This window comes from Mercurialis annua, linkage group LG8 (genome assembly GCF_937616625.2).
Source record: "Mercurialis annua linkage group LG8, ddMerAnnu1.2, whole genome shotgun sequence".
Lineage (NCBI taxonomy): Eukaryota > Viridiplantae > Streptophyta > Magnoliopsida > Malpighiales > Euphorbiaceae > Mercurialis > Mercurialis annua.
The window spans coordinates 9,374,410-9,389,327 of record NC_065577.1 but is presented as its reverse complement, the minus strand read 5'-3'; the positions used below and the strand labels follow the sequence as shown (position 1 = coordinate 9,389,327).

The following is a 14,918-nucleotide window of genomic DNA, read 5'->3' as shown; positions in this document are numbered from 1 at the left end:
TACTTTTTATATTAACAATAATCACTCCTTTATTACTGAAGTAACAAATAAATTACAGCAACAAACCAACAACATTTGCCGGATCCTCATTTATGAACCAACATAAACTCTTCATATATGAACAAAACCATGGTTATTAACATTTTTTTTAGGCTTAATCACCAAATAACCCCTCACCTTTTAGCCCCTTTTCAAATGCATCCTGACGTTGCAATTTTGTCAGTTGCACCCTAATTCGCACCTTTGGTTTTCAATTCGACCCTCAAGTACTAAATTAATCTCTTTTTCATTTGAAAAAAGTTAAAATAAATCATCTATTTTTTACTTTTTATGTGGATTAGAGTTCAAACGAGTACTTTATAAGGGTTTTTATGAATTTTTTCCGAGTGAAAAAAGTCCAATTTGATTTTGAGGGTGGAATTGAAACCCAAAGGTGCGAATTTGGGTGCAACTGATAAAATTGCAACGTCAGGGTGCAACTGAAAAAGGGCTAAAAGGTGAGGTTTTTTTTGGTGATTAAGCCTTTTTTTTATATAACTTACACCGATCCAAGTTCATACATTCGTTTATTCTATGAATCATTTACTTTTTTGTTAATCCCATTCTATTATTTAACATATAACAAATGCAGTGCTGTGCTGCTGTTGCATGAAATTAATGTCACTAATTATCATTTTGGTGATGGTTCTATAAGTTTGAGCAGGAAATTGATAGATTTAGTGCAAAATTTCAAATTAGCATTTCAATTAATTTGAGTTAGAAAAAGCTATATAAGCCAAATAAATTAATATAATCCAAACAAATATTTGTGTTGCAAGTTTGTTCATGTTTGTCACTTGGAAAACATGAATTTAACAGATATAAGTATGTAAATAGGAAAAACTATTCTTGCCTCTCCTATTCAACATAATATCCAAATTTTGATTTCAATGTAAATCCCTATGTTGATTTCAAAAGAAAATAAATTTTTAGGTTATTGATTTCTTCCATTTGTTTGTTTCTTTAGTAACAAAAGAGTTGTTATTGTTAATTTAAAAAGTAAATAAGCCAAATTTGTTAATTAACCAAATAATAAAAAATAAATATATACATGGCGTGACAGCCTTTGAGGCTGCCACATACCATGCTGCAGGAATTTCCTGCTGCCTAGGCAGCAAGAAATTTTTATTAAATAAATATATACATAGCGTGGCAGCCTCCACTACAAAAAAGGTGAGCTAAGGGGACCAAAGTTAGGGACCATGATATTTAAATTGTCCCCAATAGTTAACGTTTGATAAAAATGGGGACTATTAACAAACTTGTCCCCAATTCTTCTAGGCAGCAAGAAATTTTTGTTAAATAAATATACATAGAGTGGCAGCCTCCACTACAAAAAAGGTGAGCTAAGGGGACCAAAGTTAGGGACCATAATATTTAAATTGTCCCCAATAGTTAACGTTTGATAAAAATAGGGACTATTAACAAACTTGTCCCCAATTCTTCTATTTTAAAACTATTGGGGACGATTTTTCTTATATAGTATAGTGAATCCGATCCAAAATAATAGAGACCAAAAATTTAGCTAATAAACAAGAGAACTTAAAAAAAATAGCAGTATTTAATTTTTATGAGTTGGAAAGGGAAAAAAAGTGACGGCAATTAGGTTTTTTTTATTAGTAAAGCAGAGTAAATTTCACAATCTTCTCCATCAAATTCACCTGGTATGTATGTTTCTATGGCTTTGTTAAACATTGTAATATGTTTAAACACAAGATCTATTTTCAATTTAGTGAAAACTTATAATTATAAAAAAAAAACCCTAATTTTGTTTTGATTTGGGGAATAATTTTACTGTGAAAAAAATGGTTGTTAATTTTTTTTTTCCCATTTGGATTACTTTTTGATTTGAGGTTTTTTTTTGAAGTAGATTTGAGTACATATGAATTGAATTAATGGGATAAATGTGGAAAATACATAGCCGCCTTCTAGATTAAAAACCATATTGACGATTATGGTTTTCTACTACCATGACTCGTTTGCTTAAGTGTTAATTGTCTATTTATATTATCTCTGACAACTGAGTTATTTTTAGTTTTGGTTATGCTTTCATTTCTCTCGAGTATTTAGGCAAACAAAACTTTAAGGCACCGTTTGGATTGATGGATTCTAAACGATGGATTTTATACAATCTATGGATTTGGACAAAATCTATCGTTTGTTTAGAAAAAAAATTAATAGAATCCATGGATTTACAAATTCCCTCATTTTCTACAATCCATCATTTTTGAGAGTTTTGATTTCCTACCTACTAGGTGGGAAAGTCCAAATCCACCATTTTTTATAGATGATGGATTGTTATACTATTTATTATTTTCCATAAATAATATTAAGAATCCATTGATTTTATATTCAATTCAAACGATGGAATTTTAAAATTTATGAATTTCAATTCCATTGATTTAAAATCCATCGATTTTGCTAAAATCAATGGATTTTAAAAACCCTCAATCCAAACGGTGTCTAAACTATTTGACCCGTTTTGGAAATCTATGTATATTGAAAATTTTAAATTAGTTGTTGAAAACAAATAAACTTGAACAAGTTAACTGCAAACAGTATAAATCATTAACAACCATAGGCACCACTAAATTAACAATGCAACTTTGAAAAATATATGATCAGTAGTAAAACTATAAAAGAGAGGTCATACTGAAATGTGATGCGTTAACTTTTGGTTAATTTGGCAATGTTCAAAGGCGGAAAGGCCTATACTTGAAAATTTATATTGCAGACATCATTTTTCTTGAACTTGTCTAAGGCTGCCACATACCATGTTGCAGGAATTTCCTACTGCCTAGGCAGCAAGAAATTTTTATTCTCTAAAGTATTAAACGACACCGCCATATCAGCTTATCCGTCGTGTGGGCTCAAAAAACATTTTAAATTTTCTCTATTCTTTTGAAATATGTAAGTGTTGCTCCATATGGCTTATCGGGAGGAGGGGCGGTGAAAGCTAATTTAACTATTTTGAAAACTAAACTGGAAATAAACAACAATGTATAAATTAAAAAACACTGAATTTTTATAATTGTTTTGGAACTGCATACATCCACTCCCAAAGGTATCACTTTTGGAATTTTCACTAACCAGTTTTTTTACGGGCAAAAAACAACTGTCTTGAAATACAGAGATAAAAACTACCCGTTCTAATCTGATTTTCCTACCTCTACCTTTTTCAAGTTTCAAAAATTCACAACCAGTAAACTTATCATCTAGGCGTTTACAATATCTTTAGAAATAGAAGTTTTTGTTTTTCAGAAAATTCTTTAAATACCAAAAAATAATAATAAATAAAACAGAGTTAATAAGACACCAAATAGTGAAGTTCAATCAAAATAGGGAGTAAAACTTTTCAACAAAATATGAAAACACGGTTTAAAGCTTGAAGAAGAATTTTACTCGAAAATCTTACTTGATGAAGAATGAGATAGATGATGTAATTTATAGAGAAACGATTCTCATTAATGCCCTCAGATATTTTAAAGATTCCTTCAAAACAGAGTTTGTTATACAAAACGACAAATGCAAAAGTTTCTAGAAACAAATGGAGAGAGAAAGAGAGAGAGAAAATAGAGGGTACAAAAACCGTTGCCAAGAATAAAGGAAGAATATTTTTTTCTTGTGTGTATGTGGAGATTTGCTATAAGTAATAAACAATAAATCCGTGACATTATCGTAAATCTGTTTTAAATCCGTGACATTATCGTAATATTGTTTATTACTTATTTACACTTTTGAATTGTAATATTACGATAATGCCATTATTTTAATGACGTGTCATAATATGATAGGTTTAGTCTACGGATGACGTGGTGGACTGAGTCTACCTAAGAATTTTTCGTGTATGTGACCGCAAAAAGACAAGTTGATAATGTCACGGATTTAAAACAGATTTGCTATAAGGATTTTTAAAGGTGATGATTTAAAATGAAATAATCATTTGATCTTCAATATTCAGTACATTATTAAGCCCATTTACCCTAACAAAGATCCTAACAATTTCTTCTTTTAGCCCACTTTCTTAACTTGACAGCCCAGCTTTAATTCTTTTGGATTGTTCATTCTTTGGCTCAATCTTCCTTTGACTTCAAAATTAGCTTGAAGACTTTTCTGCAATTCTTTCGAACACTAAACAAAAGCTATTAAATCTTACTTGATTAATGTTGTGTTACATCAAAATTAGGGTTAATCTTTAGCCAACAATCTCCCTCTTTTTGATGATGACAAAACTTTGAACAAATAATGCCAGATAGAGATCAAGGAGTAATCATAGATATGAATGCATAATATGTAGTTTTTGAAAATTAGTTTATCTTCTGTTTAAATTAGCTCCCCCTGAATATTTGTCAAACTTATTCTAAGCAAATTGCTTTAATCTTTCTCTAAAAAATAACTGCACACATATATATTCCAGATTATCTTGACTACAAAGAATTTTGAAAAAAGATCAATCATAATATATAAGGGTAATAGCAGAAACAGCCATACTGAAAATAATATGTAGAGAATTCTGCAAGCAAATGATATTATAGAAAAAAAAAGCACATTTATTTAATAGTTTGTTGCCATGCTAGATCTAAGAGTGGAGTCTGTTGCCGACGAGCATTGTGGAATTTATGTTTATTACACGTTCTATCGTTTTATCTGGTTTATTACCGGGTTCTAGAGCAAGATCACTCTCATTTCTTAGCGTTGGTCTCGATGTCAAGGAAATCGGGCCGTGACACCTACACCACAAGACGAGCCTTAAAAACTCATTTACAACCAATGATATTCGCTGAATGTGATGGTGGTGGAACAAGGGGACCATGTATCATTTGCGAGAAGAGCTCGATACTCAGAATTCATGGCATCGCGGCAATGTTGATGTTTATTAGCTTCCTTAAATGATGTAGGCTCAAGAGAGTTGGAGCTGGAAATTTCAAACTTAAAGTAAATAATATTCTTTATTTTTCTGGTTCCATCTTGAGTACGGGTTATCATTAGATGGACATTTGAATATATTATTTGGAACAAGCCATGTATGTATAGAATGAGTTTTTTGTGCATTTGAGCTTGAAGGAGAAGATAAAAATAAAAGAATTGTGAGAAGAGGGACAGGATGTGGATAGATAATATTTCAGTTTAGAGGTGATGATGTATTTTTGTGAGGAATAGAAATTTATGAATGAAAAAAATATGAGTTGTTGAATTTACAGAAAAAGAAAAATTATTTAAAAACGTACACATATACACATATACAGGTTGAGAAAAGGTGAGTTTTCAGCCTAAGGTTTAAATCTAACCTATTCTGTCAAAAAAAATGATGATGTGAAAAAGGATGTTGGAGAATCGGGTTTCGATCTAGAGAGAGATTAGAATTTAGCATTTCTTAAAAACAGTTGTTATTAATTAATGAGTTAATTTCATATAAAATCACCACCTTTACGTATTTTTTTTATTTTAGTCATATCCTTTAAAAAGTGGCAAATAAAATCATCACCTTTTATTTTTTTGCAAATTTATCACGAATGTGAAAATTCGGTTTATCTTTGTTGCCTTAACAACGCGGAATCAACAAGAAAAGAGTAAGAGAAAGGTGGTGATTTTATTTGACACTTTTTAAAGAACGTGATTAAAATGAAAAAACGTGTAAAGACGGTAATTTTATATGGAATTAATTCTTAATTAATTGATTATTGATGTCCTTACCCTATTAGATGTTTATCTGACAAACTAATTAATTATAGTATTTTTTATTAGGAAAACAAACAAACTAATTATTAATTTTTGGAAAATAAACTAATTGATTATATTTAACTTATTAGTCATAAACCAACAAATATAGCCAATAACAAAAATTACTTTTTTGATTAATTTTTGGGTCAAATGTGAGAAAATGAAGTCTTGGCTTATAGTATTTGAGGATTTAGTCTAATAGTTAAGTCCCTCTATGTACATCGAGAGGTTAAGGGTTTGACTCTGACTTTCTGCAGACAATTGTTTTGTCTGATTTAAAAAATAAATAATTAATTTTTGCTAACACCTATTCTATTTCTAATAAAAAAAAAAGATTTTGCTTATACTTATGAATTGTCCCATCAAATGTATTTGTTTTTCTTATTAGTCATTTAACGCCAATTTTTCTTTGTATATTCAGGAAATATTTTAATGTTTAAACTTCATTTATTATTTTGATATGCACATGTACCGAATTCTCTTTATATTGTCTCTTTCCATTTATTAGAGTTGGGGCAAGATAATCAAAAAATTGGGACTATTCCACTTGCACTCCGAAAACATGTGAATCAAGTTATGAGTGAGACATCTTGATGTGTTTGAAGACGTTTAACAACTAACAAGATTTTCCTTTTATGTTATAGAAATATTTTTAAGAATATTTGATTCCACTTTATAGAAATATTTTTAAGAATATTTAATTCCACTTTATAAGAAATATTTCTATAACATAAACGAAAAATATTTCTATAAATTATAGTTGATTCTGATAGATGTTATTTAATGGAGGTATAAGAAATATTTAATTTTATAGGTATATTTAAGAAATATTTCTATAAATTATAAATGTTTTTTTTTGATATAAATTATAGATGTTGCTCACACGTTTATGTTATAGAAATATTTTCCTTTCACAAATTGAAATTTTTTCTGATAAATAAATAATTAATTTTGTAAGAAATATTTCTATAAATTATAGTGGAATAACCGAATATTTCTATAACATCCATGTTTACAACTAAATAAAAAAAAAATTTGATTCAATTTGTTAAGAAAATATTTGTATAAATGCATTAAAAAAATTTCTATAACATAATTTTTTTTATGAATATTATGTATATTAAAGGCCACGAGAAGTGGCAAAAAACCTTAACTCATAAGCTTTCGCACATGAAGCGGCACACTCAAGGTGGCGCACTAGAGGCTACAACTCAGAGAAAGACCCGAGAAAACAAAATCAATTGTCCGAAAACAAAATACAGAATGGATTCCTAAAAAAATCCAACCCCGAATAACTGAACTCCCTATTACAACATTTAAAAATAAAAGCTGCTTTAGAAAAGCAGTTTAGAATGACCGCCTCCTTAGACGATTCTTTATGCTGAAAGACTCTGATATTCCTGCATTTCCATATCTCTCATAGAATCACGAACGAAAAAACTTGCCAAAGCTTCCAATACAATCCTTTGGGAATGATATTCATCCATTGCACCATAAAATCACCAAAGGAGTGTGGAAACGACCAAAGAATATCTAGTTTCTGAAGAACACCACACTAAATGCTTCGAGCAAATTTATAATGCATGAGAATATGAGATTGAGTCTCAACCACACCACAAAGCGAGCATAAAGAGTTATCAACCGAGACTATTGAACGAATAGCTAAAAAATCCAGAGAAGGTATCCTATCATGCAAAGCAAGCCAAATAAAAAATTTGACTTTTGGAGGCGCATAAGATTTCCAAACAGAAGCAAACAAAAGATGACTCTCATTTGTTTCCCTAATAGTTTGATCACTAAGTGAATCATGCCCAATAACTGAAACTTGCACCTAATTAACAACTGAAGCATCAGATTGTTGACGACCAGAGGCAGCAGCTGAATTCCCATAAGCAGTAGCTGAATACCCAGAAGCAGTAATTAAATTCCCAGAAACAGCAGCAGATGTAGTATGTAAACCATAAACAGTAGGTCGGTGGCCAGAAGCAGCAGCAGGTTGATGGCTAGAAGCAGCAGCAGGACGTTGGTCAGAAGCAGCAGCAGATCGGTGGCCAGAAGCAGTAGCAGATCGATAGTTACTATGAGCAGCAACAGGTTCTTGGTTTCCATGAGTAGCAGTCATATGATTCCCAGCAGCAGTAAGTCTTCGGTATTTTTGAGAAGGAATATGTCTCATATTCAGCAAGTCGTCGTTAGCAGTATTTTGTCGCAGGTTAGCAGCTGAGTGAAACTGCACATCTTCTCTCAATCTGTTAAACACCGGTCCAAAAAAATTGTTGAATAGCCATAATAAAAGAAGCTGAGCTGAACACCTTCGTATTGGAGTTCCAGTAGACCACATCTTGCTTACCCACAATTTCATTCAACATATTTAAACGAGATTGAAGCTCACCCAATATTAAAATTTCAGCTCCTCTTAAACGACGTCTCCAACGCCAACCTGTAACCCAGAATATCACGAATGGTAGCATTCTTTTGGTTTGAAAGCTTATAAAGACGAGGGAACAAGTTTAACGCCGAACCATTTTCTAACCAATTGTCATTCCACAAAGAAATAGATGAACCATCACCAATGGAGTATTTGAGATTGTTAATAAAAATACCCCAAGCATTGACATCATTACAGCAAATTTTCCTTATACCCTTCCAAATGAATGACAATTTTTTCACATCCCCATGAACCAAAAAATTTCAATCAATCACCAAAGAACAACTAGACACCACCTTAAACCATAAGGAGTTATCATTATTAATTCTCAAATTCCAAATCCATTTAAGTAGAAGACTTTGATTTCTAAGATGTAAATTAGAAATTCCCAAACCCCCAGTTGCGAAGTCCTGGCAAATGACCTTCCAAGCAACCTTACACAAAGATCTAGCAAAACCATCCCCTTTCCAGAGAAAACGCATCATATAAGACTCTAATTGTTTCTGAACAAGAGTAGGCATGCTGAAAATGGATATATAATAGACCGGAACACTGAATAAAACCGACTTAATGAGTACTAACCTTCCTGCAGGAGAGAGCAGAGAACCCTTCCAAAGAGCCAAACGGGATTTAAATCGCTCAATCACACTGTCCCAGGAATTAGCCGAAAACTTTCTATTGGTAAGAGGAAGACCCAAGTACTTAATAGGGAAAGCATCGACCTTACAACCAACAGTCTGAGCCGCAGTCAATAAATCTGCCTCATTCACATTAACTCCAGTAATGGAACTTTTGTGAAAGTTGATCGTCAGGCCAGAGATCAATTCAAAACAGCGAAGGATACGCATTAAATTCCTAAGCTTCTCAATATCATAAGGAATGAAAAGGATTGTATCATCTGCAAACTGGAGAAGAGAGATAGGATCATGATTCGTAGAATAACAATAACCCTGAGTGAAACCCAAGCAACAAGAACGAGCAAGAATCTGTTTTAATCCTTCGACTGCAAGAACAAACAGATAAGAGGAGATCGGATCACCCTGTCTAACCCCTCTCTTAATAGGGAAAGGATCAATTGGACTACCGTTGACTAGAATAGAGGTGTTGGCCGAAGAAAGACAACAAGCCATCCACTCAATCCATTTGCCAGGAAAATTCATACACCGCATAACAGAAAGCAAATAATCCCAATCAATACTGTCAAAAGCTTTGTGGAAATCAAGCTTTAGAACAAGAAATTTTTCCTTCCTCTGGGTGGCTGAATGGACAAGCTCATTAGCTATCATAGAACACTCCAGAATACTTCTCCCCTTTAAAAAAGCGTGTTGACTATCAGAAATCAAATTTGCAAGGAGCGGCGCTAATCTCCGAGAAAGAACCTTCGAGAGAAGCTTGAAAATGCCGTGAACTAAACTGATAGGTCTATAGTCCCTGATATTAGAAGATCCCACCACCTTAGGAACAAGAACCGTGAAAGAGGAGTTAATACCTTTAGGGAGTATATTGAGTCGAAAAAACTCAGAAAAGAAATCGACAATTGCATCCTTCATAATAGGCCAAGCTCTCCGATAAAAATAGAAGTTGAACCCATCAGGCCCTGTCGCCTTTTTTCTCCACAAGAACATAGAGCACCAAAAATCTCACTCTCCATGAACGGTCTAGTCAGAAGGTCAGCCTGAGGACCCGTGATTTTTGAGAAATTCAACCCCGATAAGTCATACACGACTCTGTCACTCTTGCTGAAGAGAGAACTAAAGAAATCCCTGATGTGAAATCTGATATCCTTCGGTTCTATGAAGATATTGTCTTCCACTTGAATAGAAGAAATGTGGTTATTTCTATAATGCGTAGAAGCCACACTATGAAAAAACTTAGTATTTCTGTCTCCCTCAACATTCCATTTCTCCCTGGACTTCTGAACCCAAAGAGAGTCAACTCTTTTCTCTGCAGTCCATAAATCAGATTTGAGCTTGCTAAGATCGTCTTTTTCAGCCTCAGTGAGTAACCCAGATTCTGCAGCAATTTCCTTAACAAGAATCTCTTGATTAAGCTCCTTAATACGCTTGTTATGGTCACCAAAAACCTCAGAGTTCCATTTTTTAATGGCTTGCCGAAGTTCTCTTAACCTCCGAATGAGATTTTGAGAATTTAAGCAAACTAGACCCCAACTCTCAGTAACAAAATTGCTGAACTCCTCATGCTATCAATAGAGCGAAAAGGTTTAGGCCCCTAATCAAAAATATTAGCACTGCGAAAAAGAATAGGGACGTGATCAGACTGACCTCTAGGCAGGGCTCTCAGCGACATATGAGGCCAAATTGGTCCGGCGGTTGCAGAAACCAAACATCTATCAATACGTGACTTCGAGAGTGAATTTTGCCAAGTAAAAAGCCTTCACTGAAGGGGGAGATCAAGCAGCTCAGAAGTATTAACAAAATCACGAAAAGCCAACATCGAAGGAGAAAACACTGTGCTGTTCCACCTATCCTCAGGAGAAAGAGTCTCATTAAAGTCTCCACTGATAAAAATAGTACCTATGAAGCCCATAAGGTGAGAAAGCTCCTGCCATAACAATAATCTTTCAGAAGTAACATTACTAGCATAAACCAGAATATGACGATAACGGATATTATCAAAGACAAAGTCAAAAGCAATCCATCTAGAACCCTTAGTAATCGTGACATTCCTAATCAGGATAGAGTTCCATATAAAGACTAAACCGCCTGAAGCACCAGTAGAAGGAATCCAATCGAAGCCAAAGTCCAAATTAGGCCATAAATTGTTAATGAGAAAATTATCAACAATTTCTCTTTTGGACTCCACAAGACCGATAAATAATAAATCATGTGTAGAAACCATCTGACGAATAAATTTCTGCTTCCTACTGTTGAATAAACCTCCTCTGCAATTCCATGAAATAAAATATAGGGGCAAAGACATGGACAGGAAAAAAAACCTCGAAAGGAAAAAGAACCTTAATTTTTCTGAACTCCAGTTGTAGAACCCATTTTTTGCGCCAATTTACGCAAAGTTGCTGATCTGATTTCATGTTGTAGAATACCCAGATCATGCCCTATTTGCCATGTCTTGATTACCTCATCTTCTTGTGCTGATACATCTGAAGAAACTTCCTCGACTCCATTAATTCTGTTCATGTTTGCAATGTTCACATCTGATAAATCGTCTCCACTTGTCCCCTCTTTATTAGAGCAGGATAAAATTTCACCCATTCTATCAATTTTCTTCATCCGCCGTTTGAATGGTGCTGCTATTTTTTCAATAGACTTTTCCACCTCTTTCTCCATAAGGATAGCATCAGAGTTGCCAATATCCTCAACTGTGTTCACATGCTCCAAAGAAATTGTTGTACCGTTGGAATCATTATTTGAGACCTCCAATACCCTCTGTTCAACTCCCATTTGTTCAGCAGCTGTGGTGAAACAAAAGCAGATATTTATCCCTGCTTTTCGGTAGACGCCTGCTGTTGTATTCCTTCTTCCCATAAAACCTGTTGTTCCTCTCCTAACTGTTGGCCCCCATACTGTTCTTTCACGCAAAGGAGCTGCTGTTCTGCATCCAAAATCTGTTGTTCTACACCCAATACCTGCTGTTCTGGTTGATTTTCGTTCAAAATCTGCTGCTCCATAAAGTCTCCTTCCATTCCTGACAGGACTGATTTAAATAACAAAGTGTTATTATCAATCAGTTGCTGATTATCAATACCCTGAAAGTCATTTTCTTCAACGACATCGATGCTCAGTTCCTGTGTGGAGATGGAAATAAGTCCACCTTCCTCATGTCCGACAGAATTTAAAAGTAATGGTTCCTCAAAATGCAAGGAACGATTACTCTCAAAAAGACGATCTATAAGAGCACCTCCAAGCATATGATCATGAAACAATTCCTCTCGTTCAACGATTGAATCAACAACGACATTGTTGAAGGAATTCAGCAAATTAACACTGGGAATAGTAGACTGATCCACACTGTTTTCTACAACCAGAATATAAGAATCTGACCTCTCTCTATTCATGATAAAATCAATTGGCTTGTCTACTTCCTTGATATACACAGGGTATGATTTATCTCCTGAGATCACCTCTAGAGATTGATTAATGTATCGGCAAGAGCTTGAGATAAGAACACACCCCATATCAATCCGATTCCTATCCACAATGTCTGAGTTAATCAAAACCGTCTCACCCACCATATTACCAATCTCTTCGAACATAATGGGGGACCAAAGACAAATAGGTAAACCCGAGATGGAAATCCACACATGACGGTTAAAAGCATGATCGTAATTCTTTGCCCAAACAAATGATTGAAAGTAGCTCATAAGGGAACGACCTATATTCTGCATAAATTTGTTAGCAATAATAGCAGAATTAAAAGTTAATAGTAAAAGATTACCTCCCATGAATGTTAAATTTTCCAAATCAATGTTTTGCTTTGAAAGGAATGACTTTGCCTCGCCGATTGATTCGATGTTGTTTGCCCTAGCAACAATAGATCTCTTTACCCATTCCACATCTGCTGTAACACCTTCAATGAGCTGATCGGACATCTTTAGCTGCATATCATATGAAACTATTGTTCCCTTACTCAATGTGGCCTTATGGATTGCACCCTTCGATGTTGTGGCCTCATGGATAGCACCCTTCGTGAAAGCATCACGGTAAGACCTGTTATCACGCAGAGCAGGTGATAAAATAGGCCTGTTTTGTTGAGCAGTGATCTTCCCTCCTTGAACTGCTGGTTTAGTTGCCGTCTTTGTGGGGAATTTTGCAAGACACGCCCGCAGTTTAAATCTTCCAATACAGATCAAATTCAGTTGCTCAATGATCCATACTGTAGATCTATTAGAATCCGGCCTGAAGAAACCGAAGCTAACGTTCCGTTTTCTAAGTTTCGTTGCTAAAGAAACTCTACCCTTCACACCATACATTGCAAAAACCTTCTCTAGGTCGTGATATCTCCATGTTCTTAGGTAATTCTTCAAAATAGATAACCCTGGGTTCGTCTTGGGAAGTAGAGTAGATCCGTTGTGGCTGCGTTGTCATGATCGTTGCATGGATTGCATGGTTTGAAGCTTGAATGGGGTTAGGGTTAGGGTTTTTGGTGGGGTTTGGGAGGAGAGAGGGGAGAGACATATCGGGCTTTTTTTGCTGTTTTTATTTGTTTCTTACATAAAAAAAATTCTATAACATCTATCAGTTATGAGTGAGATATAAATTTTATTTTACAAAATCATTTAGTACATCAAAATACGTTTGTTACCAGGTTTCTTTTCGTTATGAGTGAGCTTCTGGATGGACGTCATGCGCCCCTTCTATAACATTTCGTGCTGCAGCGGCAGCTCGCTCTACTTCTTGTCGTTGGTCAGACATCCTGACCAAGACAAACAGCGTTATTTAGCCACATAACCGCATATTATCGCAAACGCATACCGTAATAAACGCGCATCTCTTCACATACGAACACACACATAAGACAGACCCACATCCTAGAGGGAAAGCTGAAAGTTTGAAAATCAAACGAATACGTAACAAAGACAAGACTTGAGTCCTATGTGCTGCAGTAGAATCCTAGGAAAATCAATCACTTTTCTAACATAAGCAATGGTAACTGGACCATGCTCTGATACCAACATTGTCACGACCCAATCTCAGGGCCGAGACCGGCGCTAGGGAATGGGAGTGGTTGCTCCGAAACCCGTAGCAAGCCTAAAAACGTAAAATAATTTTTCGCAAATATAATCGTCATGCATGACATAAATAAACACGCGTCATGCAGAAGCACACATGCCAGGCACACATATCCTCTGGCAGTCACAAAATAAATAACGCAGCAAGCGTAAAACGTTTAAAACTTTAAAACGTTAAAGTTATATTTACAGAAAACTACACATACAAGCTGACTTGCAGAACACTTATCTACTGCAGCTCTAAGAGTAAAGTACTGTTTCTTTACATACTCAAAAATACAGACTTCTGGATGTAGGATAGAAGTCCGTTGCTTCAAAGCGTCTTTATCCTGAAAGGAAATCTGTAAGGGGTCAGTATATTGGGATATACTGAGTGAGTTCATACATTTACTAATAAGTATTCAAATAAAACATAAAGTCGTAATCAATCATATGCAACCAAGTACAGGATCCGATTGAAACCCTAATCCTCAAATATGTTAACCGTATATACTCAGAGGAAGACTTATCCAATAGTCCGACCCGGGAGTATTCACACTCTACCACGTCAGTCGCGACAATTCTCTTAATCCCAGTAGTGGGTCTATCCCACTAGATACGGGGCTCAGGTTACACCGTAACCGAGTTCACTCTCGTATCACAATCATACATCTACCTTCAGAATTCATGAACTTAATCGTATTCACAGCTGTATCAAATCAAACTGGTGATCACACAGTCCTATTGCCGCTCAATAGGTAGCACGTTCCATCAGATCAATACTGGTTTCAAATCAAGCATATGTGCAACTCACTTAAAGATTTAATATATAAATCATGCAATTCAAATAGAAAGCAATATAAAATGGTTGCTTGAATAAATACTTCAAAAGCAAATCGTATAAACTCACAGAAAACGCTTATCCAAAAATACGTCGGGGCTTTAGAAACGTCAAGCTTCCCGAGCTCCTGGTCCAGCTCCTTCTTGCCTCGCTGGATCTAAAACAATTTCAAAACATTTGACTCACATCAGAATCCTATTCTA

General features: G+C 34.7%; 1 protein-coding gene and 1 long non-coding RNA gene across 2 annotated transcripts; one reads left to right on the top strand and one right to left on the bottom strand.

Annotated features, from left to right (window-relative positions):
* Nucleotides 1–1,463: 1,463 nt before the first annotated feature.
* Nucleotides 1,464–5,133, top strand: LOC126659950 (uncharacterized). Its single transcript, XR_007635151.2, has 2 exons — nt 1,464–1,703; nt 4,617–5,133. It is a non-coding gene; the product is annotated as an uncharacterized LOC126659950 (long non-coding RNA).
* Nucleotides 5,134–9,734: 4,601 nt separating this feature from the next.
* On the bottom strand, nt 9,735–11,128 carry LOC126661575 (uncharacterized). The gene is made up of 3 exons (XM_050355430.1): nt 10,641–11,128; nt 10,546–10,585; nt 9,735–10,388 (listed from the first exon to the last, which is right to left on the bottom strand). Exons 1-3 carry the CDS (start codon nt 11,126–11,128, stop codon nt 9,735–9,737), a joined length of 1,182 nt encoding a protein of 393 aa, XP_050211387.1.
* Between the last annotated feature and the right edge of the window lie 3,790 nt (nt 11,129–14,918).